We start from the raw sequence: 20,201 nt of genomic DNA, 5'->3' as shown, positions 1-20,201 counted from the left end.
AACTAGTCAATGACAGATAATTTCAAACAAATGTACTTTCAGATGAATGCCAGCCAGTATGTTACATTCAAGAGCAATAAGATCAGGCACCATCCTATTTATTTCTGCTCAAAGGACTGGCACACAACAGACTTCAAAAGATTTTTTTTTACCAGAATGAGTGATGAATGATTACAAAAGCCTGAAAGATATCCAAATTAAAGAAAATAAAACTAAGTAGTAATAGATCTCAGTGAATGGCTTAAAAAACCCTCCAAGTGTAATCAGATGGATGTGGAGAAGATATACTACCTGGTCGTAATCCTACCTTACAGAGTGGAAAAAATGGTAATTTCTCTATTGTCAGTTACCATTAGGAAATGATGGATCAGGTTGACCAATTGTCTAACTATGTGTATACTCAAACATTTGCTATTAATAGAAGTTAGCTTTCTAAGCTAAGTAATTCACAAACACAGTGCTCTGTCACTCATACTTGAAGTTTGTTAATGAACATTAATAATCAGGAAGTATGAGAATCTGGTACAAAAATGCAGTTGTCACAGCATATTTATATTTTTTTATAATTTATATTTTTGGCAGACTTGTATGTATCTGTTAGCTTTCTCATCACTGTGTTCAAAAATCTTGAAAGAATCTTTTATGGAAGGGAAGACTTATTTTAACTCATGATTTTAGAAGGTTTATTCAATCCACGGTTGTTTGGCCCCATGTGCTTGGGTAGAACACTGTGGCAAAGGATCTTGTGGTAGAAAAAATTTTAAAACTCATGGTGAACAGGGAACAGACTGGGAGGCAGGGAGTTACAGAGACAGAGAAGCATAGAGACAGATAGACAGAAAAGTGTTCAAGGCAAAAAACTTCACCAGGACCTGACCACAATTGTCTACATCATTTATCTAGACTCATCCTCAGATGTTCACAGAACCCCTCCAAACAGCACTGCCTGCTAAGGACCAAGTGTTTAACACATGAGTCTGAATGGGACATTTCATAGTCAATAAATCACACTATTCTTACATGGGGACAATTGGTACATCCAACAAACATACACACTTCTCTCCCTCTTATCCTCACAAATAAATACTCAAGGGGATATGGTAGTACACAGCATTAATTTTCCAGTGTTTAAAAACTTAATTCGACAAGTCAGTTTGTCACCTCTTCACACAGTATTAAAAAGTAAAAAAAAAAAAAAATCTTGGCTTTGATTTTCACTTCCATATTTAGGAAAGAGATGTAGTTGAAGCTAAGTAAAATAAAAATAGTTCACTACAGCATGCAATAATGATAATCATTTTAATGATTAACTTTATGTAATGTGATGATTTGGTCTGATTAATATTACAGGCATCATACTGCAGAAATTATGAAACAACTTAATTTACTATAATTAAAAGCATGATGTCAACTCATTTTTAGATTGCATATAGGCAAGGTAAGCATAGCTTATAAACCATAACGAGCAGAATCAAAACCAGAATATATTAAATTCTGGAATAACTTCTAATTATGCCAACGTTTAACAAGCAATGTGAAGAAACAATATTCTTTATAAAAAGAAAGCTTGAAGATCAGTGTATTCAACTATCAATCTGATAAGAACAAGAAGATCAAAAAGAAGTTATTTGTAGTCAAAATTGCTTAGTAATCTTCCTTGGCCAGTGTTAATCTTGGAAAAGATCATATTTCATCACTGTGAAATTGTTGGATATACTACAAATATTTATGGTTACACAGTCCCTTCATGCATAATTCAAACCCAATATTAAGTAGCTCCTATCTACAAAATTGGTATTAGTTGTAATAGGTAACAAATTAATGCTTGCCTTAAAAAAAATCTCATATTAACAATTGTTTAGCTTAAACTATTTAGGAGGGCCCCAAGCAGTGGAACCGGGACCTGTCCCTAGTGCATGAGCTGGCTTTTTGGAACCTAGTGCCTATGGTGAGACACTCTGCACAGCCTTGGTGTAGGGAGGAGGGGACTGGACCTGCCTCAACTGAATGTACCAGGCTCTGCTGACTCCCCATGGGAGACCATGCCTTGGAGGAAGTGGGAATGGGGTGTGGGAGGAGGGAGGACAGGGAAATCTGAGATTGATATGTAAAATGAATAGAAAATCTCTTAATATTTTTTTTTAAATCTCATATTGTCAAAAAAATCAGCAGTCATGCTCAGTATAATAACATGACAAATAATTATCTACTTGGCCATATTTTAGTTGTATTTCTGAACCTTTGTGTATGCTCATCTGTATACTTGCTCATGAAATCCAGATCTAGAAGGATTTTTTTTTAATTTACCTTATCAAAACTCCTGACCTTTGATATATGCTGCCTGCAAAGGACACATCATCTTCTAGTCTTAGCATCTTCCTCATTCTCTGCCATGGGTGAGATAATATATAATCACCCCAACCTGTCTTTAGGAAGAATACTGCTAGGTAAAGAGAACCAATAGGATTGAGCCTTATTCTGGAAGACTCCAATTTTGAATATTTTAATTCACCTAAGACACCTTACCCCTTGACTTTATGCCTATTTTTTATTGTATTTGGAGTTGAAGTCTCATCTAAAGCATAACAATGGAGACTGACTATCCAGAGTGTGGTGTTCTTGCTGACCTAGTCTGCTTATGCTCTGTGCTAAACCCATATGTTACATAAAAGTAAATAGGTGGGCCTAGATGTTCAGAAACCTAACATTTAGTTTGTCAAGAATATTCATAATGTATAAATACAATGACTCTGATCAAATATGGGTTGTGCTATATATGTAGTAAGTTACGTGTTGTGACACTAATTACTTGCATATAACTCCCAATATCTGCTGATCTTCAACTAAATGACTTGGCATATGTGTTCATTCTCTCCACCCCCCTCTGTGTATGTGCGTATATGTGTATGTATCTGTATTGTGTGTGTCTCCTTTCTCATATACACAGACACACCATATACACATACAATAATAATAAATGCATGTTTCAAAATGGACATCAAAGGATAGAGTAGAAAATATGCTACTCAAGCTAAATTTGAAATTAATCTGAATAATAATCAAGAACAGTCTAGTGGGAATGAGCTGGCTGTGAGAGAATTCTGGAATGGACTCTCCTCTCTCCTCTCCTCTCCTCTCCTCTCCTCTCCTCTCCTCTCCTCTCCTCTCCTCTCCTCTCCTCTCCTCTCCTCTCCTCTCCTCTCCTCTCCTCTCCTCTCCTCTCCTCTCCTCTCCTCTCCTCTCCTCTCCTCTCCTCTCCTCTCCTCTCCTCTCCTCTCTTCTTCTTCTTCTTCTTCTTCTTCTTCTTCTTCTTCTTCTTCTTCTTCTTCTTCTTCTTCTTCTCTTCTTCTTCTTCTTCTTCTCTTCTTCTTCTTCTTCTTCTTCTTCTTCTTCTTCTTCTTCTTCTTCTTCTTCTTCTTCTTCTTCTTCTCTCTCTCTCTCTCTCTCTCTCTCTCTCTCTCTCTCTCTCTCTCTCTCTCTCTCTCTCTCTCTCTCTCATGACCAGTCTGGAAGAAAGAAGGAAGCTCATCTCTACAGCAAATGAGATGTGTTGAAATTCCCTTATAAACATTCTCCTGGAAAACAAACCCAGTGATTTAAAATGAGGGCATCATTATCTATGACATGTATTGGGCAGGGTATTCCTCCTAGAAAATGAGGGAGCACAGAGCTTTGCAATCACATATGCTCTGTAACTAAGTAAAAAAAAAATGAGATCTTTTGTGTGAAAGGTGCAACTATTCACACTTTTTAGAGTCAGCTTGACCTGAATTAAAACAAATAGTGATACTGCAAGATGAGACCTGTTAGTGATAATGCACTTCTTCTTGATCACCTGACACCTTCTCTTTACTTCTACCCACCAAATTAGTAATAAACCTTGAAACAAAATACTACCAGTCATGCTAGTTTTATTTTAAAATCTAATCACCTAGTTATTTTGGTTATCAAAAGGATAAAAGAGGATAAAGGAACCGAGTAAATTCTAGTTATTTATATGCACTCTTATACTCATTATTTTATTGGACAACTTTTATCTATTTTATAATTTTAAAATATATTTTATTTATTCTTTGAAAATGCTATACATGTATACAATGTATTTTGATCACATCCAACCTCAAGTCCCTGACTTCTCTAAGCTCTGAGATTCTGCCTCAACAATGCCTCCATCCAAAATTTATGTTTTCTTTATTTTTAATAACTGACTGAGTACAATTAATGCTATCCATGTGCCCATGGGTAGGCAGCCATCTAACGTAGTAGGTGTCCCACTTCTGAAGAAAACTGACCCTCCCTCTTTCAGCAGCCACAAACTGCAAATAGTTATTCAACAAGGGATGATATCTTTTGGGTTTCTCCCTCATTCATAATGACATTTTGGCTGCCTGCCTTATAATTTTTGGTACACAAGTTAACAGTTCATGAGTAATAGAAGGCACTACATTTTAAAATCTAGACTCTAGTGGCTTGATCTACAATCAGTAAGTCATAATGTATAGGCCATTCTTTCTTAAAACTCTTCAAAATGCAAGCTTTTTGAACACAAATAAGTATTACTCCATATGAGAGCTGTGTTAAACCTTGGATAAAAATAGTAGTCCCTTAACTGATTCCCTGACTAGCTGGATTGGGTCACTGTTGAGTTGCAATACCCAGAACTGCAATGTAAGGAATTATTAAGAGGATGTAAAGTGACTTTGCACAGATGTCATAAAATACATCGCTTCTAGGAAGAAAAGAATATTTTACACTATTCATTTATGATTGATGACATTTCTTTAAACCTGACTAGATCTCACTGTTCTTCATCTTGGATTTAGCTAGAGTAAAGCATGACTTACTGCTATTGTAATATTTCACAAAATAAGCTGTTCCTATATTACTAGGTGTCTTGAGGTATCTTTTTCAACCTGGAAATGACTAAATATTAAAATTCTTGCATAAATTGCAATCCTGTCTTCTTCCATAAAATGTCAGTCTTCACTTTTTCTGATATATTTTCATTAAATTTAATGTTTTAATATATTGCTTCATCATGTTTTCTAGCTTCAGTTATTATTATTATTATTATTATTATTATTATTATTTTAGTCCTCAGTTAACTTTTAAGAGCCAGGAAGCAAATACACCTATGCTACCTGCTGGCTTGTTTGCTCTCAGCTGCTTATCTTCATTTTATACATCTCAGAGACCATCCTAGAAAATGGTGATGCCCAAAATGGTCCGGATCAATAAACAAACAAGATAACCACTGACAGGTGAGCCTAATCTAGATAGCTAATCAATAGAGATCTTTTTTTGTAAATTATTTTAGGTTGTGGCAAGCTGTCATTTAAAAGTAATCATCACATATGTGATGGGAGAAAATGAAATATTACAGTTAAAAGTAAAATGATAATTGATCTGAAACATCTAAAATATTTTTGAGGTGTGTAAATGTATAGTATATACATTTTGAATATTTTACACTGAATCAAAATATTCTTAAAAGATTAAGATACCTTTAATATATTTATTTAACATCGGTCACTGACTTGCTAATTTGAAGTGAAAACTACTCTATATTTGGAGTCAAATAATGAACTGAATAAAACAACCAATAACAACCTTGTGTTGTGTTAGAATAACAGAAAGCCGAGAGGCCATAAAAGGCCTTGAAATTAAAGTGAATTAATGAGAAAACAAATGAAACCTTCAAAAAATAACTATCTTCAGGGAAGGCCTTGATAGTTATGATACCTTAAAACAAAACAAAACAAGACTTGTAAAAATGATGAAGAGAAGTTAGTAGTATGACTGAAATCCCAGCTACCTATGAAGGCAATACTTGTTCACAAGTTGAAGATCTGCTTGACTTACACAAAGAACCAAGCCTACCCTTGGTGGATTAGGAAGACCTTGTATCAAAATCAAATTAATGAAAGGGGGTATATATGTAGCTTAGATGTAAAGTGCTTGTGTAGACTGCTGAAGACTTTAGGCTAAATTTTCAGTACTACAATAAAAATATGAAATTTTTTACACTTATCTTTGTGTGTTTTTCTTTCACTACTCTTCTTTGGGTGCTATACACAGATTAAAATTATAGTAATTCAAGAAAGGTGGAAATTGTCTATGGTTGTATTCCCCAGAAGAGTGAGGCAGAAGGATTAATTGGCCTGGCCTGGATACACAGTAAGTTCAAGGATAGCCTAAACTACAGTGTAAGCCCCCCCCTTTTTTTTCAAATAAGTGAATGAATAATAAAATGACTTTTTAAGATTTCCATCTTAGAAGACAAAGTAAAGATATTAAAGAGCTGAGGAAAATATGATTAAGTGCAGGGGGCTTCTAAAAATCAATGCAGAAATAGCCTCTATTTAGTAGGACACATTCTATCTTTGTATATATCTATATCCATATATTGTGGTAATGTATTATTCGTGCTGAAATGTGGTGATATTTTATTTGTACTTCAATAAATAAAGTTTGCCTGGAGATCAGAGGAAATAGCAAACAATCTTAAGTAAACAAAGAAGTCAGGCAGCAGTAACACACACCCTTAATTCTATCACTTAGCAGGCAGGATCTCTGTGTGTTCAAGGCCAGACTAGGGAAGAGAGCCAAGTGTGGTGACACATGCCTTTAATCCCAGTACCAACTATAGAGTTCTGGAGACCTATACAGACATGAAATGATAGAGCTGGCCAGAAAGAGGAAGTGATGTAGCTAGACAGAGAGCAAATCAGATGGCAGAACAGCAAGACAATAAAGGCATGAGTAACTGGCACTTGGAAGCTGCTGTGTTGGTGTTGGTGAGGTAAGGTTAGCTGTGGCTTTCCCTATTTCTCTGATCTCTCAGGTTTTCACCCCTATATTTGGCTCCATGTTTTTTATTTAATAAGATCATTTAGAAATTCATCTACAAATGGTACCAAAACATGGGGCAAGAATTTCCACCCAAAAACTGAGAAAGCTTTAAAAAAGGGTTCTAAAATGGAGCTAAGAGCAGCTTCCTAGTTGTGTTTCTCAGGAAAGCTGTGATACAGAGAGGCCAAGACCCCTGGACTTGAGCTACAGTATGGGGGGTTCTGAATCTGCCTTTGTACAGAAAGCCATTTATAAGCTGCACAGCATGGTATGTGGTGGATATAGCTTTTGCTAATACAGACAGGAAAAAAAAAGGTTTCTGGACTACACGCTTGTTGATAGAGGTATAAACCCATTGCTTCCAAGAGCTGGTGGTATGCATGGTTCTCCCAGAGCTGATGATAAATGTAGTTCCTCCATGTTGGAATGCTGAGGTGGGTGGAGCCAGCAGTCAAAGCTGCCATTTCAGTCCTAGTGGTACTGCAGTTTAAAGCAATAGAGTCACAAAAAGACATGGCATAAACCCTAAACAGTTTACATTGTGTGTAAAAATGTACATAGGCTTGGAAGAAAGAGGAAAAGGAGCATATGTAGGTATATAAAGAAATAGATAGTTTTAAAAACAACGTCTTAAAAGAGACAGTAAAAATAATAGAAAAAATAAGCCACATAAAGATGGAAATCACACAGAGAGTTTCAGAGCGACATTTGATTGTAAAAGTTGCTGAGTTAAATCAATATGTATATTTTAAAGGTATCTTGACTTCAAAATTTTGATCTAAGGATATGTTGCTGTGGAAAGGAGGCTCTGCTTTTGTTTCCACGGGAAGCAAGAGGTTATGGATTTGTTAAGATGGATCAGATTTGATCAAGCCAGATCTGAACCTTAACAGATGGTACCTATCAAAACAGGTTATAGCTGGTCTTCCTAGGACTTGACCATTATCTCGAATTGTCTCAGGATCCCCATAAGACTATTAGCACACCCATCAGAGGAAGTGACCTAGAACACTACACCCACATTCCCAAAAATGGATTATGAATGTTTGTCTTTGTTTAGGTAGTTGGTTACAAAGTGTTATTGGTCATAGCCAATCTCTTTCTAAAAGAAGAAAGGGGAATATGATATAGAGATATAGGATATAGATATGATAGGATAAAAGGGTAGATGACTGAATCTACTTTTAAATAGCAACAACTTGCTTAAAATATTTTATATTTCTATAGATTTTAGTTTATTGCAAATTTAAAGTTAATTTTGTTATAATATATATATATGTATATATATATATATATATATATATATATATTTCTACTCTTGTTTAAGGTATTGAGTTTATGGAACTCATTTAAAATTGTAATGTATAATTAAGAAATAGATTAATAATTAGTAATAATGATAATCACACTTATGTTAGTTAAGTTTTCTAGGTATACATATATATATTTCATTTAGGGAGGTAATCTTCAAACACTTCAAAGACCTACAGAATATAACATTTAAAATGTTTTTAAAATTTAGACTTTTCTGGACAATGAGACACATCTGCTCATGGCAGCACCAACTACTTCAAGGAGAATAATGGGCATTGAATGAACTCATTATGGAGTTTGCTTTCTTTGTGGCAAAATTTAGCCACTGGGCAAAAAAGTGCCCTTGTGTCAACTGATTGAGAATATGTTGGAAAAACTGGACACTCAGGACCCATAGGAAGGTGACCACTGAACTTTGCAAGGCAAGATGGTTCTTCGGGTTCCTGCTTCATAGAGGAGACTGCCAGACATTCTACAGGACACAGAAAAGCTACTGAGAGACTCTAGGCCTATATGCTAAAGATGGATGCCCCAATGTTGCAGATGAACTTTGAGTGACTATTCAGGCAGCCAGCTGTCTCTACCATTCTAGATTTTTGGAAGTTGCTTACAAAGCACTTCCTGTTTACTTAGGTAATATTATATCCCTCTGGAGTCTTTGATGTAGTTGAAGACTATAGCTATACTTATTGTTTTCCTTGGTTGTGGTAAGAGAAAAGGTAGATATAAAACTTTAGACTCAAAAATATGAGATAGATGATAAAATATTTTCTTTAATTTTGCCAAATACAAATAGACTAGATATTGTTAACTGTAATTCTTGCTTGATAACTGTTTTGTTATATGTAATTTTACTATGTTGAAATTAAAACAAAACCTTTCTTTTAAATAGAAAGAGAAGGGGAAATTATGGGTGATATCACTCTGCAGGCTATGAATATATTGCTCTTATTGACTGATAAATAAAATGCTGATTGGCCAGTAGCCAGGCAGGAAGCATTGGTGGGATAAGCAGAGAAGGAGAATTCTGGGAAGAGGAAGGTTGAGTCAGGAGTTGCCAGTTAGACACAAATATGAAGGCAAAACTGAAAAAATGTACCAGGCCACGTGGATAAACATAAATAAGAATTATGGGTTAGTTTAAGTGTCAGAACTAGTCAGTAATAAGCTTGAGCTAATGGCCATACAGTCTGTAAATAATATAAGCATCTGTGTGTTTACTTGGGTCTGAGCGACTGTGGGACTGGTGAGTGAGAGAGATTTTTCCTGACCATGGGCCAGGCAAGACACAGGAAAACTTCCAGCTACTATATATATGAGATTTGGAAAACTTCCTAAAAAATAAACCATCTCCAGCACTACAGATACCCAGAGCCAACATATGCAACAATCCCCATGGAATTTTGAGGACTGCCTTTAAATACACTATCTTGAATGAACATGAACTTTTGTTGACTCTTGGCCAGTTTTCAGTCCTCTCTCATATTTTTCTCTCAATATTAAAATGATAAAACAGGGAATGGAAGAATCCTTTATAAAGCATGTAGCTGCAACAGTGATATCACAGATGAAAACTCAGACATGATTTTATAATTATCCACCAAGGCGCTCCAACTTTCAGTTCAATACTTCTGGTTCTTTCTACCTGCTCATACTACACTGCATCAATATAACTTTCCATCAGGTAAATATATTCAGACTCCTGGAATGTCATGTCCTTGCAATAAAAAAGTATTCAATGTGTACTTACTATTTAGTACCATGGGAGCCCCTAACTGCCATTAATTAACTTCATTTGCCTGGAGGCAGTTGTGTGTATATTTGTTTATTTTCAACTCCCCTTGGCCAATCCTGCTAACAGTGGTCCATGAAGAATTGCTCTCAAATGATGTGCAGGTGACAAACACCGAGGAGGCACTGCTGAATCACCCTTACTGGGGAAAATTAAATCAGTGAGCCTATACAGGTTATTTACTAAAAATAGTCCCAGGTTGATGTTTTTACAATTAAATAAAAGCTAGGAAGCATCTGTTACTTATACAAAGAAGAAAATAAATAAATATATGAAGATGGGGTCGGAGGCAAGATAGGGTTAAACAAGGAGTGTAGCTTTAACATCATAATGTTTAAAAATGCTACAGAGGAGGACTGTAGGTAATGCTCCATAAAAGACAAATTGTGGGGTATGTTGTATTGTCCTAAAAAGATTCAATTATAGTTATATTTTTATATGGAAATGTATTATTTCAAAAATCACAGTAAATTTTTTTTAATAATTGACAAAATGATCTGCCACAGATATTTATATCAAATTAATATTATCAGGACAGCCAATCCTTTAAATAACTGAAGTTTTTGGTAATAGCCAAATCTAATTAAACCAGTTACTACCCTGATAAACCAACAGAGGGAATAACAGAGATACCATCACAACAGACAAAGGTAACAAGTCTACCATGCTCTGCTGCTATTTCAAAACTAAGTATGTAAACAACAAATCCCTGCAATGTTTTTTGTGAATGGAATTTGTTATTAAAACTCATTTTGAGCCATACTCTTTTCTGCCATAATCAATAACAACTACAAAGTCCTTCCTTAACCTTATCGTTTAAATTGATCAAGTGAAGCAGGTCTGTTGAGTCCTGACCTTCATGCCTCCTTTTAGGGATTCCCAACCGCCTACAGCGTTCTGGCAGTTCTGTCTGATCTGTCAACAGCTTTTAATACCAGCATTTTGGGGGATTCTGTTATCCTGTGAAATTTAATCTCACCTATTTAAGCTTGCAGAATGTACTGGAGGGAATTATTAACAGATTTTCCCCTCATCTTCTTAAAGGATAGCACTGAGTGATTGGCTGGTTTCCCCAAGGACTAAGGGCTGAGAAGTGCTAGTGTGTGTCAGTAGCATCCTAGTTAGCATGTGTGTGAGGCCACTAGGGAGCCTGAGAGACATTTGGAATCAGAATTACATCAATATGCTGATGATGCCTCCCTATCCTCATCCCATCAAACCTATATCCTTCAGCATTAATGCTTTCTTAACTAAGATGGAAAGTGCCTCCAAACAGCACACTGCTTATGGTTCTAATTAGACAGCTGGAAACTCATTGATGATACATTAGAGCAGTGGACCAGCAGTCTCAGCATCACCAGGGAACTTGTTAAAATGCAAATTCTCAGGCCTACCTCAAACTTACTCTTGACAGGAACTCTGGGGACAGAGTCCACCGGTTTGTATTTAACAAGGTGATTTTTAATCCACTCTAAGTTTTGAAAATCTATGCATTAGAAAAACAGCTTGTAATTAGTCATTGAAAATTTTATTTGGAAATGCTTCCTCGTTTTATTGATTGAAATATTTCTAGATTCAGGCATATTGGTCTTGGTCATTGTGGTGGCATGAATGAAAACAGTCCTCCATAAGTATGAGTGTTTGAAATCTTCATTCCCAGTTGTGGGGAACAAGCTGACAACCACACCAGGCACATTGTCTCAAGCAATTCCATACTCAAAGTTATTAACCTCTGCAATAATTCACATCTGTTACCAAAGGCTCAGAAAACATTCTGTTGCTCTGCCTTTTCCTCTCTGAAAGAAGGAGAATTGGATTGCAGTTGTAGAATATGAATGCTTAAGTGCTTGATGATGAGGCAGTTTACTAATGGACAAACCATGTTATTTCCAAATTTCACCAAAGTCCAAATGATTAAATATTATATGCTTTGAGGAAAAAGAAACATAAAGGCTATGTTCTTCAATACTCGTTGACTTTAAGGAAATAAATAGTGTGTGTCAGAAACACATGTGTGTTGAGAGAAAGAAATATATCAGAAATTAGAAACACATGAAAGAATTGGGACATTTATGTTAGTTAAAAATTTGTTCCTCAGCATAATTTCTCAAATCGCATGAACTGCAGTAGATAAACCATATTTAATCCCCACCACACTAACACCCCATTTCCATTGCAAACCTCGAGTGCTCTTTAGAAGTATACAAAACCAAGTAATGACTATGATGAAGGAACATTGAAGCCTCTATAAATTCTGGAGTCATCAAGTTAAAAAGACCATGGGCACCGGCCAGATATTCAAGCTTGGTCGTTATACACTCTAATAATGCATGACTTATTACATATCTTATGTTCTGGCTTTGCCTAAATTTACTTGATAAGCCCTCTAGGGATAGGAAATTCAGTTAACCTGGAAGGTTAGTAAAAGAAACATGGTTCTGAGCATCTCTAAAAAATACAGATGCAATTGTTTGTTGAATATTTTATATGTGGCACTCACATGTTTGGCAAGAGGAATGATAAAACTGAGCAAGGGAGACCACAGTCCTTGCTTTAATGAATAAAAGTCAAGTCAATTTAAGAATAAATGAAAGTTTTGTTTTTTTTGCAAGGTAATAGAGAAGAAACAGTTGTTCTATATTTAACTAAGCTGCAGAACAACTGGAGTTCTACTGAAGCTCCACTGTAAGCATACCAGTTGTGCCCCAGAGGCCCCTTACTTCCTCTTAGCACTCTGTGACCATGTGCATCCTACTGGTTCTGGCCCTCTACTGAGTTATGCCTAGACTGAAATCTCTTCCATTCTGTATCCTGTTACACTAATAGTCTATGTTTGAGTAGCCACTAACTATGCTCCTTGCTTTGTCTCTACTATTTCATAATCAAAATTTGGCAGAGTAGTAAATCCAAAAGTTACATTAGGACTTCATGATTTTGTACATAGAAAAATTCAAAATGTTTCCTTATACTAAGTAGAAGCTTAGTGATGCCCACAAGTCCGTACCCAATCCTCATAGGCAGTCCACTTTTGTCCTCTTCTAACCACATGCACTCCCTAGGAGACTTCCTCTGTTATGGCTGAGAACAATTAAGTAGGTCAATGTTACCTTTTCTATACTCAAACTAATCAGACCCATCAGACTACCCTATGTAAGGTAGAAGATCCTGCCTTTGCCTCCACTACACTCTGCACTCAAGCACGATCTCCTTCCTACACTCCATATATCTCTGCACTCAAGTACAACCCCCTACACTGCATATATCTCCATATCACTAATGTTTTTCCACAGAACAAATTACTTTTCAATATACTACTGGTGGTACAATACATTTATTTCTTATATAAGCAAGCACACTAAGTACTTGTTTAGTCCCCTGTGTATTTCCTTATTAACTTTATGGGGGCATGAAATTCTCTCTGATATATTCAAGTCACTTGAAATAATGCCTAGTATACAGAAGGTAGTCAGTCAACATAAGGTGCACAAAAAACACCCTTACTTTCTTAAATAAATCCAGTCTGAGTTTTTCATGAGTTTTGTGTAAGACAGAAATACTTGCCATTTATTCTTCCTTATTGAAGATGAGGATACTGTGAGGAGTAAAGTAATTAATACTGCCAATTGGGGTGTTAAATTTTGGAGAAGGAATTTTCCCCAAAAGTTTGTGTACAAAAACTTCTTTCTCACTTGAAAGTGCTATTAGGAGGTGCTGGAATCACCAGGATGTGGGACCTACTTGGAAGAAGTATGTTACTGAAGGAATGACTCTAATAAATTCATCTTTGCCCTGTCTACCACAAGGTACCTTCCAGGTTTCATGGCAATTTTAATGTGAGCAGTTTTTCCTATAACATGTTTCTACCCCAGTGTTCTCTCAACAAAGAAAAACTGGTGATTGCAAGTAGCCCTTGACATAAACACTGAGCCAAAATAAACCTTTGCTCTGTACAGTTTTGGTTTTTATCTCAGGTATACTTGTCACAAGAAATAGAATATCAACACATGAGTTGTCTTCTATTTCCAAACATCAAGGAAAAACTTTTGGTCATGAAAGCTATTTAATCATAGGAATTAGATGAAGAAAATGCAAAATACTTAGTGTAAAGTATATTTCACATGTTTGTTATATTTCTCAAGTCCTATACGATGCAAAGCAATGTAAATATAAGTAAAATTAGCTCCCATTGTTCTTTTAATTTGGCTGTTTGAATTTGTAAAATAATGTGAGTGAACTAATTGATGTCTAAATGTGTATGACAGAAAAGATTCTTATGAGTATAAGATGACCTTGGATTTGGGAGGGAAAAGCATATTAAAAGGGTATATGATGGAGTAAAACCCACAGAGTAAAACTGACATTTGAAACCCAGCTATGAACTAGTGGTGACTGATCATTTACTGAGGTCAATTTGTACTGTGGTTAATCTACATGTGACAAATTACCCACCAACTGCAGTTATAATTCTTGCCAGATAGAGAGGCTCCAAGCATGTGCAGGCATTCTCAAGCAAATCAAATTTAAAATACTGATTTGAATAAAATGGGTCATTTATCTTTCCATAAATATACTACATCTATACCCTCACAACTATTATCCCTTATAAAATATTATCTTTCTCTGATAGCATTACAATTGGAGAGATCATGGTGAACAGAGCCAGCTGATGCTTTATAGAAGACTAGTCAGAATGAAACGATGTTAAATCTGTCATCTTTAGTAAGTTAACTAAAATACCAAATCTGAACAGTGTTCGAATGAAGGTTCTTAAAAAAAAAAAAAAACTGTGCTGCAACTTTATTTCATTTTCTTTCTAGCAGAATCAGTTGATGCTAAATGTGAACACTGCATGTATATACATGTATACATATGTGTGTGTGTGTGTGTGTGTGTGTGTGTGTGTGTGTGTGTGTGTGTATCCTTGTTGCTAGTTGGACTTTGGGGATCTTAACTTCTTAACTGTCTCCAATTATAACATTCATATAGCATCCACACATTCTATAAAATGCAGATTGTTTGAGGTTATGGAAGTCTTAGCAGATTTGACTGTTACTAATTAGAATACTCTTCAGACATACTATAATACTGACAAAAAGATAGACCAGTGGTTTTGACCCAAATGTGTGTATCATTTTATTCAAATTAATACTTAAAAGTTCCTTTTAGGTAGACTATCAAAATGAAAATAATTGCATATAGCACATAATTTAATTATTTTTCATCTGTCCATTTTAAGGACAGTCTAATGATTTAAATTAGGACTGCATACCAACAGTGTCATTGCCTAAAATCTGCAGCATTTCACTTCTATCTCCTCTGATGGTTCTACTTTACCTCCTCTGGAACAGCTCGAATATTAACAAAGCCCTTTCTGAAGACGATGAACACGCGACGGGCTCCACAGCGCAGAGCGGACGTCGCACAGTCAAAGGCAGTATCTCCGGCTCCCAGTACAATCACGGCTCCCCGTATGGATGGCAATGGAGAGTGACAGGCGCACATTCCTGAACGATGAAAGGAAAACCCCATTTTCAAGTAGAGAAACCATTTCTGCATGACAGCTCAAAAGATACTTGTACTCAAAGCACTGTAAAATTGCATCTTGCGGTTTTCCAGGGTGGAGTGTCACTATCAAATTATTCTGCTTCATTGAAAGACAGTTTTATTCCCATTTTTAAAATATGCTCATACATGTAATTTCATACTCAGTACCCTTAGCTTCCTTTTCTCCTTTTAGAAGGACTGCTGCAACACTTTTAAAGTATTTAAGTCACAGTAAACAGAATGAATCAATTAAAACTCTATCAAAGTCATGATACATATTTTTACATTTGCATAATTAAATTTCTGTATATTAGTAAGACAAAGCAATCCTTATAATCTCAGCCCACAATCTATAGCATTTTGTTGGAATGCTTTACATAATTTCTCACATAACTCTACTATATATTTTATATTTAGTAAACTTCTAAAATTAACATGTTGAATGACTCTAATATAGATTTCTCCCTTTATTGAATTTCTCTGGATGTTTCTGTAAAATTGGAAAATAAAAAAAAATGGGGTTTCTCTTAAAACTGTTTTATTTACTTAATTAATTTTGTGCTTGTGTATATGCAGGCATTCACATGTCACAGTATGCATGGGGAGGTCAGAAAACATCTTTGGATGTAGTTTCTTTCCTGCCACATGTTGTAGGATCCATGGATGGAATTAATTGGTCAGGCCTACACATAAGTGCCTCTACTTGCTGAGTGGTCCCACTAGCTCAAGAAATATGACTTCTGAGGTGTCCATTTTGAGAGTATCTATAAGAAGATTTGGTATTCTTATGAAGATCCTTTAAGGAAAAGAGATTCCATTTGTGTTCTGTATTAGATAGTACTCTATTATCAGTGCTGTATTATAAACTGCTGATAAGATAAATTACTATAATTTTTGATATTCCACCCCAGATGATGACTAGACCTATAATTTCTCAAATATAATTATTTTGTTTGGGATTAGACAATTGGCCTTCTGTGATACTGAAAGACAAGCTTGCTGCGCTATGATCTTCCTGTGGGAAAAAAAACACAAGCTTCCAGGATGCAGGGCTGGGAGGGAATATGGACGTTGTCCTTCGCTGTCATTACCTTTCAAGTAATTTAATACAGGAAGTTTCTTGTCTGTTTAAGTTTTGCAAGGAAAAAAGACACATAACTTTTGTGGGGTTTTTGTGTGTTTGCTTGTTTATCATCTCTACAAATAATTAGATGTAGGAACAGCTATGGCTCAGTCTTCTTCAAAATAAGTGTTTAGAAGATTTAGCTCATCTAGTTTTTAAAAAAGTGCTACAGTTTTTTTTTTATCACCAAGACAAGGGCACTAATTTGGCATAGTCTTCCCTTCAGGTTGTTCTTCTTGGGGTACATGAAATAATAGGGTGTCTATCAAACTGTCCTGCTTTAACTGCTTAGAATTACTGCTCTAGTAGAGTTCTTGATCTTCCTGCCTCTGCAGAGACACATCATGCCAGACATGGGAAGACTCATTCTACTTTAAAATAGCTCCCAAACGAGAAATCTCGCCCTTATTGCTAAAATCTCTTCCAATGTTTGCTGAAGGCTTTTTATTTTGAATTAATTTTTCATGATGCACTTTAGACTTCCATGTAATACAATAAAAAAATACCTTATCGTGATGCTTTCTTGGAAGAATAGGTGATTTGATGATTCTTGCAAACTGTAGTATTGGCTTTTTAATGTTTTTACCTTGGTGATGTCTATTCAAAGATCCAGATAAGATATGAACAATATCCTACTGTTTGAATTTAATATAAATTTATAATGCTTGGGGAAACACAGACAACATTGAGACAGAATACAATAGGTTTTACCTGTTTTACTGCCTTTGGCAACAAGTGGCAAAAAGTCTTTGGATGTGTAAAATCCATGGTCCTGTGTCAAGCCTTGGAAAATATGGTCCTTTTTGGGTTCTGGCAAGCCTATTTAATAAAATTCAAAAAATATCATTAGCAATCACTTTCCTAAATGGAGATTAAAATTATGAAAATATTGACAATCTTCAAAATAATGTGTCTCTTGGTGGAAAAAAAAAACCTACAAACATACCAAAATCAGAAATGTAGATAACACAATTATACTGGCTGGTTTTATGTCAACTTGACCCAAGCAAGAGTCATCAGTTGGAAGCAAGCCTCAGTTTAGAAAACACCTGTGAAGGATCAGGATGTAGGCAAACATATATGGCATTTTCTTTATTAGTGATTGATGGAGGAGGGCCCAGTCCATTGTGGGTGGTGCCATCCCTGGGCTGGTAGGTTCTGTAAGATAAGAGGCTGAGCAACCCAGGGGGAGCAAGCCAGCAAGAAACACCTCTGCAAGGTCTCTGCAGCAGCTCCTGCTTCCAGGTCTCTGCCCTGTTTGAGTTCCTGTCCTGGTTCCCTTTGATAATAGGCTACTCTGTGGAAGTACAAGCCAAATAGACCCTTTCCTCTCCAACTTGCTTTTGGTCATGGTGCTCCACTACAGCAATAGAAACCCTAACTGAGACAATGTTCTAACAGACCTGTATGCCTTTAATATGAAATTAAGTATAAATCAGAAAATTTGCACCAATTTATATTTATATGCATATATATATGTACACACAAGGCATACACAGAGAGAAATATATTGTGTAATGATACACAAAAGCACAGCACGCACTGATACAGTATTAGTGAAGAAATTATACTCTTCTTTATGCTTTAAATAAAAAAAACATTTAAAAGGATGTAGAGTGCTGAGTGTTAAAATCCTTTAGCAAAAATAAAATTTAAAGAAAAAACGCATGGATGCATATTTTATTTAATTAATGGACAAGAAAGATTATTCTAAGGAAAAATGCACATCAATATATCCCCAAGAATAAATGCATTTTACAACAAAATTCAGCTTCTCATATATTACAAACTATAAGTGAATTAAAAAACGGGCGACGAAAGCTGATGAGATGGCTCAGCAGGTAAAGATACCTGTCATACTACAAACATCCAGACCTGAGTTCAATTGCAGGAACCCATGTAACCCATATAGAGGTGAAAGAGACAACAGGTCCCACAAAGTTGTCTTATGACCTCCAGATATTTGTCCTGCACACACATGAACACAGAAGCACAGTAATAATAATAATAACAGATTAGTGGTTAAGCAGAAAACTTTTAAGAAATAAAATGTTATTCAAAGGTATTTCTTAATATCAAAAAGAATACCACAAAATTTACAATAAATGTATAAATATGTAAAACTATTCTCTAGCAGATACCCAAAGAATGAAGAGTTGGAAGAAGAATGTATCATGTTAATAGTTTATAAGTAATAAAAATATTAATTCCATACCTGGCTAAGGAAATATAAGCTTATGATTTCCTTATTTTAAATTAAAAGATTCAAGAAAATTAGAATATATAGTAGTGATAGAAATATAGCTCTTCTCATACTTTTAGTAGAAACACATTGTCATTAAATTTTTAGAAAATGATTTTCAATCGTTTCAAAAGAGATACAAAGACATGCAAATATATCTTAAATGTAAAAGGTGACCAATGAAACACTTTTAAAGGATGAGCAAACACTAGAATTGTAATGGTATGAATAAATGAGTTGTATTTCCAAAGGAAGAGAACAGAATTTGCCTTTATAATGCATATGTATCATAGTCTAGAAAAAATTAATAAATAAAATGAATAATTTGGATATGCATTATTTTTGATGATTCTGGATATTCTATTTTCTTACTGTTTATTTTCTGTAGTAAATCTTACTGTAGATTTCTGTACTAAATCTTCTGTAGCATGTGCTCATCAACTATATATGTAAAAACTGAAAACCACACCACACAAGAGAGATGACATGTTATCTGTACAATGCACCTCCTTGCAAATTCATTACCTCTTCTTCCTTAATTATTTTTTATTTCACACACACACACACACACACACACACACACACACACACACACATATGTGCGCGCGCGCGTGTGTGTGTATGCGATTAGTTATGGTACATGTCTGTATATGTACAATGTACTAAGTCCATCGTTGTTGCCCATATGCCCAGGGCTGACCACTTGGGACAACCTATGAAGGAAATCATTCTTGGAGAAACCTAATTCTCCCTCTATTAGTAGCCATTGACCAACTGTAGTTCGTCATTTAGGAATGAGACCTTGTGGATGTTCCCTCAACCATAATGATACATCAAGTGGTATTCTCATTATTCAGGTCTTAACCAACACTGCTGTTGAGATTCTTTGGTTTATTTCCCTATCATGGCAAGAGAACACTATCTAGTACCATGTGTCTTGGTCCTCTGGCTCTAAATACAATCTTTGTACTCCCACTTCTGTGATTTTTCTTGACCCTTATTTTTCGGTATTGGATTAATTGAGATGGGTTACCCCAAAGTCAATTTTTCTGTACATTTTTACCAAATGTTATCTCTCCAATCATTTTCACCTGTTAAGAAAAGCAGTCTCTTTGATATGGGGATGGGAGCTACACTTATCTGTAAAGTAAGCTGATATACTAAATAAAAGTCTTTAAGATAGATCAAAAACAAGGTAAAAAGGTATGAAAGGGGTGGATATCTACTGATATTATCCTATAACAGGGGCAGAAACTCTTCTTTTTCTGGCTTTTAAGATAATATTTTGAAAATTTGTTAAGAGAGAAAGGAAGCTGTACATTCATAATTATCAC

The 20,201-nt window shown here is 35.4% G+C and overlaps 1 protein-coding gene across 1 annotated transcript in view; it reads right to left on the bottom strand.

Annotated features, from left to right (window-relative positions):
• Dpyd (dihydropyrimidine dehydrogenase) overlaps window positions 1-20,201 on the bottom strand; it is an 837,903-nt gene that overhangs the window by 481,544 nt on the left and 336,158 nt on the right. The window contains exons 9-10 of the mRNA XM_006977841.4: window positions 17,337-17,444; window positions 15,293-15,462 (exon numbers count right to left, since the gene is read on the bottom strand). Coding sequence (XP_006977903.2) covers window positions 15,293-15,462; window positions 17,337-17,444 — 278 coding nt within the window. The remainder of the gene's footprint in view (window positions 1-15,292; window positions 15,463-17,336; window positions 17,445-20,201) is intronic.

Source organism: Peromyscus maniculatus, chromosome 6 (genome assembly GCF_049852395.1).
Source record: "Peromyscus maniculatus bairdii isolate BWxNUB_F1_BW_parent chromosome 6, HU_Pman_BW_mat_3.1, whole genome shotgun sequence".
NCBI lineage: Eukaryota > Metazoa > Chordata > Mammalia > Rodentia > Cricetidae > Peromyscus > Peromyscus maniculatus.
The sequence above is the reverse complement of the archived record's forward strand: the minus strand, read 5'-3'. Positions and strand labels throughout refer to the sequence as shown.